The sequence below is a fragment of the Pleuronectes platessa genome, chromosome 21 (genome assembly GCF_947347685.1).
Source record: "Pleuronectes platessa chromosome 21, fPlePla1.1, whole genome shotgun sequence".
Lineage (NCBI taxonomy): Eukaryota > Metazoa > Chordata > Actinopteri > Pleuronectiformes > Pleuronectidae > Pleuronectes > Pleuronectes platessa.
In genome coordinates, this window is record NC_070646.1 from 6,003,742 (window position 1) to 6,019,873 (window position 16,132).

The 16,132-nt window shown below is 45.5% G+C and overlaps 1 protein-coding gene across 1 annotated transcript; it reads right to left on the bottom strand.

Moving 5' to 3' along the window:
• Window positions 1-2,796: 2,796 nt before the first annotated feature.
• med1 (mediator complex subunit 1) lies at window positions 2,797-12,671 on the bottom strand. Its single transcript, XM_053413747.1, has 16 exons — window positions 12,540-12,671; window positions 11,412-11,518; window positions 10,661-10,739; window positions 10,370-10,424; window positions 9,942-10,074; window positions 9,800-9,828; window positions 9,584-9,655; window positions 9,290-9,364; window positions 8,903-9,063; window positions 8,681-8,792; window positions 8,451-8,575; window positions 8,232-8,359; window positions 7,844-8,045; window positions 7,600-7,695; window positions 7,405-7,510; window positions 2,797-7,316 (listed from the first exon to the last, which is right to left on the bottom strand). The coding sequence occupies exons 1-16, from the start codon at window positions 12,658-12,660 to the stop codon at window positions 3,449-3,451; spliced, it is 5,469 nt and encodes a 1,822-aa protein (XP_053269722.1). The 5' UTR covers window positions 12,661-12,671; the 3' UTR covers window positions 2,797-3,448.
• Between the last annotated feature and the right edge of the window lie 3,461 nt (window positions 12,672-16,132).

Genomic DNA, 16,132 nt, shown 5'->3' on the forward strand with positions numbered 1-16,132 from the left:
GTAAGCTGCAGCTCTTCTCCAGAGAACATAAGCTTGGGTTTGTCTCTGGCTCTCGCGCAGTAATAAGATCCTTTCTTAAGGATGCAGCTAAAGGCTGAAAATATATGTGCACTCCTGCCTACTTCCTTTGCCTTTATTTTCACCCCCTCTCCTCTCCCCCCACCTCCTCTTCTGCTTGCTTATATACAGGATAAGCTGCGAGGTTAGTTTCCTGTTATACAGCTCATGGACACTCATGAACTGCTGAAGGGGAGACAGCTTCTCGCTGAACTCCACTCGCCACCTGCATCTTTTTTTATGAAATGCCTAAAATTTGATAAACGTGGACCTCCCAATAAAACAGAGCAGCATGGTTGCATCTCAATGGCAGCTAATCTACTGCTTTAGTGCTGAAAACAAACCTATAGAGGTAAACTGGAGGTGAAAATACAGAGAGAGGCCACCAAGGATAGAGCTGAGATAGTATAGGAAGAAAGGAAGATGGCAAGTGAGAGGAGAAAAGGGGGAATGTGCAGTTAGAGCAAGAAGATGAAATTGAAACTGAAATCGAATCTTCCAGTAATTCCAGCTGGGAGCAAAAATAATAACTTCAACCAACTTCTGCTTCCGTAGATAAGTTAATCCCGGAGAAAAATAACAAGCGAAACACATAAGAACCGATATTGGATAGCCATGGACACCTTTAAAGTCGGCCGATATTCCAGCTCCCCAAAAGTGAAGCCAGTTTCTCTGATGCCCCCCTGGTGGCTGGCTGCGCCACAGCTCATAAACCGTGTCTCCTCCATGTTAGCGAACGGTGGTCATCCACAGGACATACATTTTAAGATTACCGTGTAAACTTCATGATGGCACAAGATGAAAAGTCAAGAGATCATTAAAGTCGTTGGGATTCATCAAAGATGTCAACATGGAATCCATCTCATAGTTGTTGAGATATTACAGATAAACACAACCATCCATAGAAAACTGCACTGCTATCATTAATGTTGAGGCCAATCTAAATCCAAAGAAAGATGTAAATATATAAAGAAAGTCAAGTGGAGACTACTCCTGGGATGAAGTTTAAAAAGATCAGAGCTTAAAATATGTTTTGTGTTGAGCAGCAATCCAAATAAGTGACTGGACTTAAAAATAGAGGGAAACATGATAAAACTTTTTTTAAAGCAGCATTTGTGTCAGCAGATGTTAGACGGCTCGGTAACATCACAGAGCCGCCCTGTCTCTGGGTTGGGTTTGAGAGGCGATGAAAGAGGATGCACAGGATGAAAGGATGACAAAATATAAAAAAGGGACATGATCGTGGATATTCGAGTGAAAGGCCGGGTGGAGAGTGTGAGAGGTAGGCTAGAGAATAGAGAAATAAGCCGTGGCGGAGAAGAGCACAGATCAGCAGTTTGAAAAGGTTGACAGGGAATAGAGAGTCGAGGAGCTGGAGAGGGGGAAAACGAGGAGGAGGGCTAAGGCGTTCTTTTATTTCCCTGCCACTTGACAAATCAGCTGAAAAGGCCGAGCAGAGATTAACGGGCTGATTGTAATGAAGTAGTGGGCTGAGAGTGGAAACAGGAGCCTAAACAATTAGGGCGTAAAGGTCACCAAAACAAAAGGGTTAAATCAAATGGGGGGAAAAAATAATTTGGTAAAAACTTTTCATAAAGCTCGGAGAATTAATGTGCAGACTAAGCTTCAGTTGGATGACATTCAAACAACCTCCTCCAGCGGGGTTGTAGAATTTTGCTGATCGTGACACTTCTCTGGGCGACTTCGCACATATACATTACAGAGGGTTAGCCGACCTACCCTCGGGGCCCCTGCCTGGGCAGCTCGGCACAGTGACCGTGATGGGGACCACGCATCAGTCAATGATATACCATTTGAGCTGAGTGGCACATTTCTCCAGAAGCAATGGACTCTATAATGAGGGATTTACTGTATTTAGATTTTTCATAAACAATACTTGGATCACGAGCAGTTTTGCTGATGCTCCTGTGAAAAGAAGGAGGCGATGGGTCAAAAGATCAGCTGACTGCGGGAGGTTTGGAGGCACATTTATCTTCATGTGTCCACGTTTGTGACCTAAAGGTGGACAAAGGTTAGAGCGACTTTCTTTTTTCTGTCTATGCAGCAATATGTGGTACCGAATGGCCAATTTGACCTAACCCAAACAATAGATAAGACGTTATTTAAAAAAATCTTTAAGAAATCAGTGTTATTTAATTTGGTCACTCCTCCTGCGCACTTTATCGTTTAAATGTGTCATGTATCAACGTGCAGCCTATCACACCTCTGACAAATTCTGCTGAACTACTATTCAGCCTACTGAGTCACGTACGTCGTGGTTTTTGTTACTGGGATTTATTTACTGAAAAACAACATTCACCCTGTTTGATTGTGACTGGTCTCGATGGTACATTGAACCATTAAAATGATCAATTCATTTGTATTGTTATACCATCCTTGTTTGTTACACCTTCGCCTGATTGCATCATGAATTCAAAAATCGACATCTGTAATACCGTTGAGTTAAGTTAATAAGGTGAAAAAACTTTTAACATTTAACCTCAGATTAATATCTCAGAGTAACTCATTACAAAGCCCCAATGTCAAAACAGGGATTAAGCAGCTTGATACACTGCTGCCATCTAGTGGAGGTTTACTACACACTTCTCTGGACCTCTCTTCATACCACAGATAGGAAGTGAAAAATCCAAAGAAATGAAATCCATCATGTTCATGTTTAGAGGAGACACTTTCCCCTGGACCAATCACTCGTCCTGCCCGAGAAATGAAGCGCAGAAATTTAATGGTTAACTTTTTCCAGAGGGGAAATGTTTATTTCAAGCTTCCAAAAAATTCTACAGTTAAAAAATTACCAGCATTTGTCTTTTGCATCATTTCCATTTTTCTCTCACCTTCTTTACCTACACTTATTTATACATCAGTGATTTAAAATGTATCAAAATCTAAAAATTCTCCAGCGTATCTGAAAAATCAAGGCAACTGAACACTGCAACTTTCTTCCTTTACAATACTTTTTTTTCAACAGACAAAGTTATTTTGACAACATACAGTATTCTGGTGTGAATTACAACAATGTATGAACAGTGATGGATAAAATAACATGAACAAAGTAATATTTACTGATGTTATAGAAAACAAAATTTAAATTTCTCCAAAAATATACCTTTAAAAGATATTTTCTCAATGAAGCTTAAGGGGGTTGGTATTTTATGGTGGATTTGAATGTTAACATCATACACTGATAGTCCAATATTAAAATGAGATTAAAATAGAGCTGTAACGGCTCAGTGAGAAGCCACAGTATTCTGATATCCAGTTCCAACGTGTGGCTTGCGTTAAATAAATAGCAGTTTAATTTGTATTTAAAAAAGGCATGAGTTGAAATGTGAGAGGAAGAGATTCAAAATAAAAAGAGCATCTATAAGTAGAACTAAAGGTTGCCAGTCAGTGCTGAGTCCATGAGGTCATCATCTTCATTTCTCATATACATCGGACTGGGCCGGGACTGACGCTCGGAACCCAGCATAGACAAAGACGAATCCGAAGCCGAGATGGGCGACCGGGACCAACTGTCTGGTTTTATCGGATGCGCGATCGTCCCCATGGACATCGATGACTTCTTTTTCTCCTTGTCCCTGTCCCGCTCTCGGTCTCGGTCCCTCTCCCTCTCCCGTTCCCTCTCCTTCATCTTCTTCTTCTCCTTCTTGTGTTTCTTGTGCTTCTCCCCCGAGCTCAGCGAGATGGAGCTCATGTAGTCCTGGGGCGGAAGCGGGCGCATGGTCTGGTCGTCGTCCGAGCTGGGGCTGTTGTGGTGGGACTTCTCAGCCACCGAGCTGCTGCCCGACTCGCTCTCGCTGTCGTGGTTGAGCGGCGTGTATCCTGGCGAGCGGCTGTGGCTCGGGGAGGAGCGGTCATGTTTGGGAGTGGAGCCACTGAAGAGGGGGGATGCCTTCAGGCTGGAAATCTGGGGACGCATCGAGTCACCAGATCCCTCTCCTGATTTCTGAAGACTCCCTTTGGCTTTGATGCTCGGTGAGCCACCATCGGGTTTGCTAATGATAATTTTGGCCAGACTGGCCGTGCCCCCCCCTCCTGTTTTTGGCTCCATCATCTTTTTATCCCCACTATTCCCCCCAGTAACAGAAACTTTTGCTTTTGCCTCTTTATCAGACTTTTCACGTTTATACTCCCCGCTTTGGGAGGAGGAAGCATGCTTGGAAGGACCCATGTTTGAAGGTCCGCTGCTGGGAACATTCCCAGGACCACCACCAGGAGCAGATCCCGAACCAGTTCCCCCTGCCGGTGGCCCACCCTCACATCCATCCTCCCCCACTCCTCCTCCACCTACGCTCTTCAGTTTGTCTATGACTGCCGTGAGAGAGGGTTTCTTGTTCCGGCTAGGAGACTTTCCTTTGGCGTTGGGGTTATTTGCGTTGTTCTGACCAGCCCCGCCACAACTTCCACCTCCACCTCCTCCTCCTCCGCCACCACCACTGCCTCCACTTCCCCCTCCTGCACCACCTCCCCCTCCACCTCCCCCACTACCATACTGAGTCTGGGGGCCTCCCGGGAATGTCATGGAACCAGATGAAGTGGAGCTGGAGGACGATGAGGACGATAAGCCACCAGAGGAGCCCCCACCCATGGGCTTCTGGGAGCTCATGCCTCCACCTGAAGACGACTTGGACCCACCAGAGCTGCCTCCTCCTGAGCCCATAGGAGATTTAGCCTTGGAGGAGGGAGGTGTTCCTGGAACCTGAGACTGTTGCATTTTCATAGGGGAGGACAATTTGTCGCCAGAGCTACTGGGTCGGGAGTGAGAAGGGGAGATGTTGGGCTTTATGTTGGGATTCATAAGAGATCCAGTTGGCTTGCCCCCCTGCGTTTTAACTTTACTACCACTTCCAATTCCACCTCCACTACCTCCAGGTCCAGAGAGCCCATGTTTAGTGATTGGGGAGGATCCTGGTTTGCCAGCACCCAACCCTTGGGAGGACCCTTTAGACGTGGGGGGGCCACCTCCAGCTCCTACTCCACCACTCCCTGGCTTGGAGCTGTTGCCTTGTGTCAGGGAGCCTTCCTTGGACTTAATCTTCCCGGAGGAAGAGGAGTGAGAATGATGGCTTTTGCCGCCGCTGGTTCCACTTGCTCCCCCAGTGCTGCTTGTGGCTGAGCTGCTGGAGGTGTATCCACTATGGGATGAAGTCTTCCCACCAGTGATGGTCCCTTTTGGGATCTGAATCGTGATTTTGAGAGTTGAAGGTGCGGCACCACCGGGAGGAGTTTGAGACCGTCCTGAACTGCCAGGAGACTTGGAGCCTCCTCCACCTATGCTTCCCCCGGAACCGGAGCCACCACTAGGAGGTGTGTATGGTCGCCCACCTGAGCTGTGAGAGGGCGACTTTCCATCAGGGTCAAGCTTTTTGCGTTTGGGAGGTTTCTCTTTGGACTTTCCCTCACTTGACGGGGTCCTGCTCCGCTTGACCTGTTTCCCCTCTGTTAAACTGCTCCCCATTCCCATCCCAGAGCTGCTCCCTCCACTACCTCCATTCTCCTCCTTTGAACGCATGAGTCCCTGCTGCTGTTTAACTTTGGGTTCAGTATTTCTAAAGTCACCACAAGCGGCTACGAGTCCCATTATGAGCGGACTTGGAGACCCTGTGCCATGTGTGTCTCCCAAATCAGGAGTCTGCCCCATAAGTGGTTTACCACCACCATTGTTACCTCCAAAAACCAGTCCTATGTCAAAAGGGTCCTTCAGTGAGGGCTCTGGGGTGCTCTGCCCATGTGGAGTGGGATTCTGAGGTGTTCCTGCTGGGGTGTTTTGCTGGCTGCTTCCGCCAAAACCTTTGACCAGGTCTAGGTCTCCATCGGCGCTTGGAGAGCTGTCATCAAAGTAATTCTGGGGGAAGCCATGGCCCGAGGTCAAGAGGTCAGGGTTGAAGTCGGCAGCATCAGGGTAAAAGTTGTTGGAAGAGGAATCGCTGGTGGGAGTGGCCACAGTTGCAGCTGCCTCTGCAATCAGATCAGCAGCATCTGTGAAAGGATTCTCGTTGCTGTTAGTATTGAAAATGTCTGCCGAGTCAAACACTGTGCTGCCCTGTCCCGAACTGGAGGAGTCCCGGATGGGTGTACCCAGGGGGCCTCCATCTTCCCCACCACTGCCCATGGGATGCTGCCCATGGCTGCCACCACTGCTTTTCCCCGTCTGCTCAGGTAAATCCGACAAGATTTCTGTGATATCAGGTCCGATGCTATCGGAGCTAGAGAGGCGGACAATTCGAGGTGGTACCGTACCTGGTGGTTGCTGTTGCTGAGACTGGACATGAGACTGTGCATAAGGCATCCCGGGGCCAGGGGGCGGTGTTCCACATTGGCTAGGTGCCGGGGTGATGCTGTGGGGCGTGTCTAGACCATCTGCAGTCAGGTTCACATCAAAAATGGAATTTTGAGAAGCGTCCACATCCATAGAAAGGAGCTCACGGTGGAAATCATCCTCATGCGTGGCTGGATGGTGCGGTTGCATGGAAGATCCTTTCATACCTATACCACCACCTGCAGCAGCTCCAGGCAACGTGCCACCCTTTTCCATCGGCCGTGGGCGCTTTTTCTTCCCTTTTATGGCACTACCTCCAGGACAGGTTCCACCCATGCCGTCGGTGCGCGGGGAGCCAGAGGACGAGTTCTGTCTCTCTAGAGGACTAGACGCGTACAGTGTTGCAAAGTCTTGGGTGGGGTTGTCTTTCAGCAAGTTCATCAACATAGGATGATTCTTAGTATTGCTGGCAGGCGAGGATGTTTGTGGTGGGGTTTGGTGGGGTTGTGGTGCATTCTGGGAGCTGGGACTAGAACCCACACTTCCAGTTGTTTGTAATAAACTTGTCAGTATGGGATTCTGGGTGACTTTGTTGTAGTCGTCTGTATGAACCTGGCCTTGCTGCTGCTGTTGCTGCTGCTGCTGTTGCTGGCCCGCCACCCCTCCTTGGGCGAGGCACTCTCCTCCTTGGCCTTGCCTCTCTGCTCGGGACATCCCAAACAGAGAAATATTTGGACCTGCAAAATTGGGGCCCCCGGGGGGTCCTCCTGGTGGTGTGTTGCCACCTGTGAGTCCAGGCAGTCCCATCGGATTAGTTCCATCGCCTGCTGCCATTGTGTAGGTTGGACTACTGGAGGGTGGTAGATTATTCTTCACCATGATCTCCACTGTTTGTGCTATCAGCGAGAGGGCTGGAGTGTCTGCCTGGATGGTCTCTGCTTTCCTCCGAATGGCCCGCATGGTTACAGGGATGGACATGCATCTAGGGGAGGGAGGAAACCATTACATAGATCACTAGTGGAAAACCTGATGTCCACATTTATGAATTCAGGAGAAAATAACAATCTCACCTCTGGACCACTTTGGTGATGAATTCATCTGTGCAGATCAGGGCGTCTGACAGTCCTTTATATAACTTGCAGGATACCTGTCTGGAGTCAATCACCTCCATCACCACTGGGGGTCAAGAGAGAACATTTTCACTTGGTCTTGAAGTACTATCTACATACACTGGATTCCTGAAAGTTGTAAGAGTGAGAGCTCACCACAGACTAATGATTCGTTGACTGGATGCTGGAAAGAGACACTAAAACTCGAGTCAGTCAGAGGACATACTTCAAACTGCAGCAGGCCGGTACTATCTGGGGGGGAACAACAACAAGGGCACTAAATCAGAACAAATTAAAGAGTACATGTTGTTAATTAACCAAATACACGCTTGTATGCCTCCGCCAACCAGTCCTATTATATCACATTCACAGTAACATGAATGAGAAGGCAGATATTCACCTTCTTTGATGGAAGTCCTTTTCACACAGCTGCCAATCAAGTTGTTATAGGCTGCCTGATGCCGGATTATATCCAACAGGAGTGGCACTTGTGCTGGGTGACGGAAGGGGATCCTAGTCACCAGCACTCCTTGGAGAGAATGACCATCTTGCACCGGGGCGTCACCGTTCAGGTAGTAACAGTGCTGTTGATCTGGCAACACCTGTGAAAGAACAAAAAAAGAGCCAGAGATAGCGTCACTCATGGACAGAAAACAGAAAAGGGGCAGTAAAGACAGCCTAAGAATTAATGGATAACATTTATTAATAATGAAAATATCATAGTTTATTTTTAAATCACGATATTCCAATTGGTCACATAATTACAAACTGTTTGTGTGTCTGCTCACCGAATAGAAGTGCGTGTTGTGGGAAGGTGGTGGTGCGGAGCTGCCCTCCTCTAGGAGATGGCGCTGGCTCTGGACAATTAACTGGTACAGAGGTGAGAGGCTGGGAGACGTCTCAAACACTGGGATTGCTGGGAAAAAATAGATAAAGGTCACACTCCAAATCATTACAGTTCTGTCACATTTAATGTAAATTAACACAGTTTTATGAAGTAAACTCACAAGTGGCATTCCCCATTCTCTGAATAAAGGAGAGTGAGAAAGGCATGGGGCAGCTCATCTTGAGGAAGAAACAAGCTGGCAGGTCCACGCAGTTGGAGTTGGTCACAGTGGAAAAGGAAGGTGTCCTGAAATACACCAGAAATAAAATCCTCAGCTGTCAGACAGTGGGACATAAAAATAACCCCACGATAATCCACAAATTCCCTGAAAAGTGAGCTACACTCTCGTACCCCTTGTTGTCTACTGGGTGGGAGCCAGTGATGAGTGGAGCGATTGGGAGCTTGTAGATGGCGGAGGTGCCCTCGATTGTCACCGACACACCGACACCCAGAGAGCGCGGAACTGCAAAAAAAACAAGAGGTCACACAAGGATGACTAGAATCTTTAAGCAAATGATTGGTCTAGTGGCTGACACTGGAGACACTTATTGTCCACGTCCTCCAGGCACTTACCAATGTCTGTTAAGTTGAGCTGTGTGCCGGTTCCCTCTTCAAATATGTCATAAGGGGACACGTAACACTGAAGAGAAACAAGATGGCCACCACTCCTGGCTGTCAGCAAGCCCACGCTGCCGTGAAGAATCGTCTCCACTGCATTTGCATTGGTTGCTAACCTATAAAACACATATCAATCAATGTATGTTAATCAACTACTCTAATGTAACATTGGGTTAATATTACACAATAATCAAATTTTGGTGATTTGTAAAATTCTTTAAAGCTTCCCTTAGCTTCATTAGCCCGCAGCATGACATCACACCTCCAGCATTTAAACAATTATAGTGGCTAAAAGATACCACGGTTAATATACAAACTAACAAAACAGGTTTGTGAACTTACCTAAACATGTGCATCATCTTGGTGAGATCAAGCTCCAAAGACTGCAGTGCAATATACATCTTGGTTTTCAACTTACTGAAACACAATAAAAGAAAGAAAGAAATATATTTATACATAATTGTAACTGTGTGTAAAACAATAATCGTCATAAAGACTTGTGGCATTTGTGTCTTATGAAATCTTAACCTGTGCCTTCTGGGATTCACTGTTTATTATTTCATGAATTGATCAGTGAAACATCAAGTTTGTGAAAAAACAAAACACCACACGTCCATAACCTGGAAGTCGACTTACTTGTCCCCAGGGAGCTTGTATAACTCGACCAGTCCCTTCAGATGTTTAGAAAACTCCTCAAAGTTTTTCTCCCTGATGAGAAACAAGAGAAGAGGTGGTTTATATATTTCTCACATCACTTATTTCACATAAACAAATAGAAAAAGCACACAATAAAGTTTGTGTTGCTCATCTTATGGGAGTGAACGGTGAAGTGTGTGTGTGTTTTCTACTCACCTCAGATGGTGAATCAGCTCAGGACAACTCTGCAGCCAGCAAATAAAGAAAAGATTGAAATACACTTCAGAGGACAGTGTCTTCACTAACAATGCACAAAAGGAAATTTGACTAAAGGAACGAAAGGTTTCAGTAAACTGACCGTTGGGTTTTCTCCCTGATGAGCCACCTTGACGTCGACTAGCTGACCGTTGGTGTCCAGTTGCACTTCCACATAAAACATGTCCGACGTGATGTAGCACTCTGTCCCTGATGGGCTGAGGTGAGAGCCCAGCCTGCAGGGATGAGACAGAGAGTGTCAGAAAGAGAGACACGGAGAAAACACTTATTCTCCTTGGGTGTTCATCTGTTTCACAATAAATTCAAAAAGGAGTTTATTGGCTTGGAAAGGCAAGTTATAAATCCTTGCTGACAGAATCCACAAAGGCTAATTACAAGAAATAACAACAACAACAACCTACAATGTTAAGTGGGTGACCCACTTAGCCATTCAGGAACATAATTCTCAGGTGAATTTAGAAAAGAAAATCCTCAACTGAACACCTTTCATCCACCAGTATATAAACTCACATGTTTTGTCGCGCAATGGATTCCAGGCGATCTGTCATGGAAGGCAGAGATGAGACTGAAAAACACAACAGAGAAGAAAAAGAAATTGTAAAATTACATTATATAACCATGTCCTAGAGCTGCTGCCAAGTGTTCCAACTGTCCCTAAATACAATGTGCCTTCATGCAGCACTGATGAAACTATCTTGATGTATTAGTTTGCTCTATAACAGTTTCATTACAAGTGAAATGAATGTTTAACAGCTGCCCTGCTCTATCTTGTGTTTCTGTCCTATACCTCAGCGGTCTCACCTTTCAGTGCTCTCTGCAGCGTCTCCAGACAGGTGAGCAGGAGCTGGTGACCTGTGGCGTTCATCGCACCGCGTTTCTCCTGGGACACATTGTGAGGAAAAAACAGTGGTTGAGAAAGAGGAAAAGTGCTTCGTCAACAAGACTTGGTGTTCAGCTTTGTTTTTCTTTGTCTTACATCCAAGACCTTTAAATGTCACTACTATAGTTGCACTGGCCCAGGAGAGGTTATTTGAGTAAAGGTTATTTTTTGCAATGCAATGATTAATTGCTATTAATGTATATTAAATTGGGAGATGGTGAGTCGCTCTCGTGGGTACTGATCTGAGGATGTTTTGACTGGTTCCCTGACCGGCACTGCTTCATAATTATGGTTATTACACGTGTGTTCATGTCAAGGACCTCATAAATTGCTGACTCAAATGCCATGGCTCACTGAAAAAGTTACAGCACTGATTCAATATTTTCAATGGAGAGAAAGTGTCCTCCCTCGAGAATGTTTGTCCTAATTATTTTTTATTAACGTGGCAACTGCAGTTCAATTCCTTAATGAATAGCTTTTTACCCTGTGTAGGGTTCAATCAGATTCAACTTTAACATTAAACCACACAAATGTTTGAATGAGAATATGTGGTAGTGACCGGTTGTTTAACAAGTACTGGCTAGTACTTACTTTTTTGTGCTAAAAATGAAATGCAAGAAGCAAGCGGTCTGTTTCAAGTATTTTTCTCTCAGATGATGATGTTTTTCTTACCATGGCCTGACGCACCACCTTGCAGGTCTCCTGCCATGGCCGCGAGGCATTGTGTTTGGCATGAAGCTTCTCGAGCAGAACAGCCATGCGACCCTGCTTCTCTTGTACTGGAAACATATGCAGAAAAGATAACAAGTTAAGATATGTCATTTTGCACACATTTTCAAGTTTTCTGATTTTTCAAGTACACAATAATAAGTACAGTTCACATCAACAAACATAAGATATTTCAACTTGAATACGTGTCTTGAATGAATAGAGCATGACATGAATATAACTTGAATTAAAAGTGTTTACGTTTCTTATACGCAAGTTGTGTTATTAATAGTAACAGTCCTGGAAACAATCATATAGTTTAGTACTTAAAACATGAACATTAGAGACATATCGATCCAGCTTTTTACACTTAAATGTATAAACAAAAAATTGTTAATTGGATATTTTCTCCTTCATTCACATTGAGTTGTATGGAGTCAATCTCAAGGCTTTACTAGCAGCTGATCACTCTCTACCTCATCTATGAGTAACACGCGATAATGTGAAAATACTTTTTGTCGATCAAGTTTCATGACATCCCCCAGAGTCACCACCTCCGCGTCAGGTCAACAAGAAGCTAATGTTTTGCTATCATAACCTGTCAGAGGGAGCTAGCTGCTAACAGCAACACCAGGTAAGTGGGTCAGTTTCACTTTCCGGTTCAATACAACAAGTCAAGACAAGGCTGACGCGAGTCGTGCTAACATATTACTTCAGGGGACATTTTTGTATCATCTCACATTAGGGTTTCTACTCCTTCTTTTTTATAAACAGTCTATGGTTTCTATAAAGTTGATGTTAGCAAGCTGCTAATGTTAGCTATTAGCTCGTCACTGAGTGCTAGCTGCTAACTAACATAAATCAATTACTTTCCTCAGTGTCATCACAAGCGATGGCTCGTGAGTTTCTCAGTTATATAAACACATTTTAACTAATGTGTAGTAAAAAAACACACACATGTGGAGAAATCCTAATTGGTAAACAGCAAGTTGATGGTTAGCAGTTAGCCACGGTTAGCTATCCGGATCGTTCCGTTAGAATAACACAACTCAAGACAGGCGAGCAGGAACAAAACGCGGGTCGTATTCTAACCTGTGCCCTCCTCGGTTTTGCTCCGATCTCCATGGGTCTGGTTCCCCCCGGGTTGGGCAGAGATGGGCAGTTCTCTCGCAGGGCTGCCGCTCTGCAGAGAGACACCAGGCACCGCCGCCATTGTCCCCGTTTTCCTTTCCCCTGCTGAACCATCCCGGCTTCCGTAGCGACCCAACTGGAGTATTTCCTGGTTGTAGTTTCTTTTCCAGATCCATCTGTAGTCAATGCTGCACAAATGGCTCTGTATTTCGCTTCATAATAATAACATATTTTGAATATAAATAAATGTTTGCTTTTTGTTTGCAGGTATTAAGGATAAAATGGCTCTGAGGCTTTGACTATTTATTTATAGTTTTGTATTTTTGCAAATTTTCTAAATTATTCCTGTTCACTTATCCACATAATCAAAGGAGAAACTGAAAAAAACACGTTTGTCTGTTTTTATTGCTTCAAACCCAGAACCCCAATCTTTTGATTAGACCGCCTAAGATAAAAGTCAATGGTGTGTTTCAGACTCCAGATGGCGTGCTATCACCAAGTAAGTGATTCATGATTTGCCAAGAGCTGCTCAACGCCAAAATCCAAAGAGAGGTTGAATTAATCGTGTTAATCGTCTCCCAAAAAAAAACAGAACAACGCGGCTCCTTAATGTGGTGATTCGCCTTTGCTTCCATGCATTGCTTTATCCCCACACATATGCAGCAGTCACATGAAGCAATAGGTAATTAAGCAGCAGATAAAGCCACACACACATGCACACACTCACATGCACATGTACACACAACTGAGCCTATTGTACAGCTGAGCCTGGAGCAATGAGTGCTCTCAAGGGAGGATTTTCCCACCAACCATTATGACCTGCAGAGGAGAGGGAGCAGGAGTGTGCATGAAAACATGTGCATTTATGCATATGCAAAAAATACTGTCTATTTGTGAGCATGCACAAGAGCCACACTTACACACACACACACACACACAGACACACACACACACATGAGATAGCTATAGACAGCAGTAGAGATGGAGAGGGACCGGATTGGCATCGGCTGAGACAGTAGGCAGACCCACAGATAGACATGAGAAAAGAGGGGAGGTGCCGCTATGTAATTGATGTGCCCACCAGGAGCTTTAGCTGGCTGCCTGGCATGGAAGAGGAGGTGGGCACCGCTGCCAAGACAGCAGTGGGAGAAAGGAAAGGGAGGCACGGGCCTCTGGGAGCACAGTAGCACGCTGAAACCATGCCCATCAATCAGAGGCTAGTTCACCTTGCCATGCCAAGCGGGACCCCCCTCTGTGCCGAGGGAAGGGGTGGCACAGGGAGTGAGGCTGGCACAGTTGCTAAACCTTCCCTAATCCTGCTGGTGGGTGTATCGGTGCCACGTCCGAATGGCGGTGGAGCGGGCACGGCCAGACACGAGGAAGAGAAAGTTCAGGCCCTGTGCCGAAAGAGGTGCCGCAGCATGTTGGTCACATTGTGATGTAGAAATGTGGAAATTATTTCAGCTATGTGATGACAAAAGCCACGGCTAGGGATCATCACACTGCCCAGGGAAGCTATCTTGCCCAAAAAACCTTATTACGACACCATACACCTCTTTTGTCTAGTATTGGAAAAGCCTTTTGCATGTCTGCCTTTAGTGTATAATGTGCAACAGTAATTTGCTCTGACACAAACTTATATAAAAGGGTGCATCAAATTCATTCATTTTCAATTCTATTGCAGTTATTGCGGCAATCCTTATATCATTTACATGGTAAATAGAATAGTATTTGAAACATTGAAACATATGCACGGATCTAAATACATGTATACATTCACCTGCAAACCAACACCCACACATAACACTATCTTGGATATTCTATTCTGCATTCTGCATACATAAGACAAACAGTCAAACTTATTCCAAGCTTTTCTCATATTTTCACAATATTACCATGTTCAAGGTGGTAACTGTAATATCTCTATAAACACATGTATCAGATTTCCAGTGCATGTTTCCAGTTTTAACTCGGGGGATGGAGACATGTGAACAGCTTGGCAACCTTATTCAGTTCTTTGAAGTTAACTGCCCTCCTTTTTCCCCCCCACCATCTCTCTAGGTGAACTCACATTTTACCTGCTGTGAGTAAAGTTAGCCCATTTGATGCGCACATGCCTCCTGCACCATTCGTGGCTACGAGACAAATTAAGCAGACAACAAAAAAACAACAGACTTGCTATATACGGTTTGGTGGTCGTTTTACAAGCTGTTTTATTAAGCCCACTCTTGCACAAATGTGCCAAACAAAAGGAATCAAAGGGGCCTTTTGCTTTTCACCGATTAAACAAGTTTGAGCTCAGCGAGCCTGAAGGCTGCAAACATCCAGAAAACAGTGAAGCGTTATCAGGACACAGTTTCTGCTTCTTTGGCACAGAGTGCCTCGAAGTGCAAGGGCAGCTGGGAAGACTCGCTGGGAGGGCGATGGAAAGAGGGAAGAGAAGAAGACAGAGGGAGATAGAGAGAGGAGGGGTCGGCCCTATAGGACCATTTGTGATGAGGCTCATTTGCACGACGGCACTTAATTGGCTACAACAATTAATTAATGTGTTGGAAAGTTGGCACAAAAAGTTCATTTAAGAGGGTTTTAATAAGCAATTAGGGAGAAGTAACCAGCGAGGTAGAAGCAGCCACAGAAAGATGCTGAAAACTCAGAAAAAGTATCAACTCCAGCCAGGACATTCCGGGGATAATGTGCCATATCTCGAAAGCAGGATGCGGTTTGCTGTTATGGGTAGTTACTGCGCATCCCATTGTGAGCGCTGATGACATTAAGCCACGTTATTTTTACCCCATACTTTTACAACCCCAACTGTTCATGGCACCCACTTTCCAAAAACAGCATTGTCTCCTCTCCCCTTCGCTCTCCCTCCCACTGTCTGCCTCCCTCTCTCCTCCTCACTCTGCGTGTATGAAATATCGCATGACTAATGAGTGGAGCAGGTTGAAATCCTGGGGAAGATGTCCTTGGAAGACGAATGCATTTTCAGCAGAATAATTAACTTAATTAACAAATTCACATGCATATTCATCAGCCTATTAATGTCTCTTCTGCGCGGCTTGATGAGCAGTGGGGTAATAACCATCTCATTTGCATAGCCTGTTCACACGGCTCCCCGTTTAAAGACAAAACAAGGGAAGGAAGAGCACGGGGTAGTGGTGGGGGGGGGGGGGGGGGGGAGGAGAGTGAGGAGAGAAATTGGAAATGGAGACAACAAATAGAAAACAAGGGAGAGGCGCAGCGGGGTGACACGCAGAGGTGAGGAAGTGACGTGGGCTGCTTGGACACAGGCTCACAGTTTGTCTGATCGATGGGTGACACGAGGAGGGACGGCAAACACGAGCCCCAACAGACTGTCTCAGTCTCCCTCCTTCTCTTTCTCATCCCTCCAGTCAACCTTGTAGCCATCTTCCCCCTCCTGCTGTTCCGTCATCACCATTTCCTTGCATCCATGCCATAATGTCCTCTCCCCTCAAAGCTGAAATAAGTGGATTTTGAGCTCTTTTTTTTGGTGCTTTTTTTAATGACCCTCTTAGCCTCGCACCCAAGCCAGA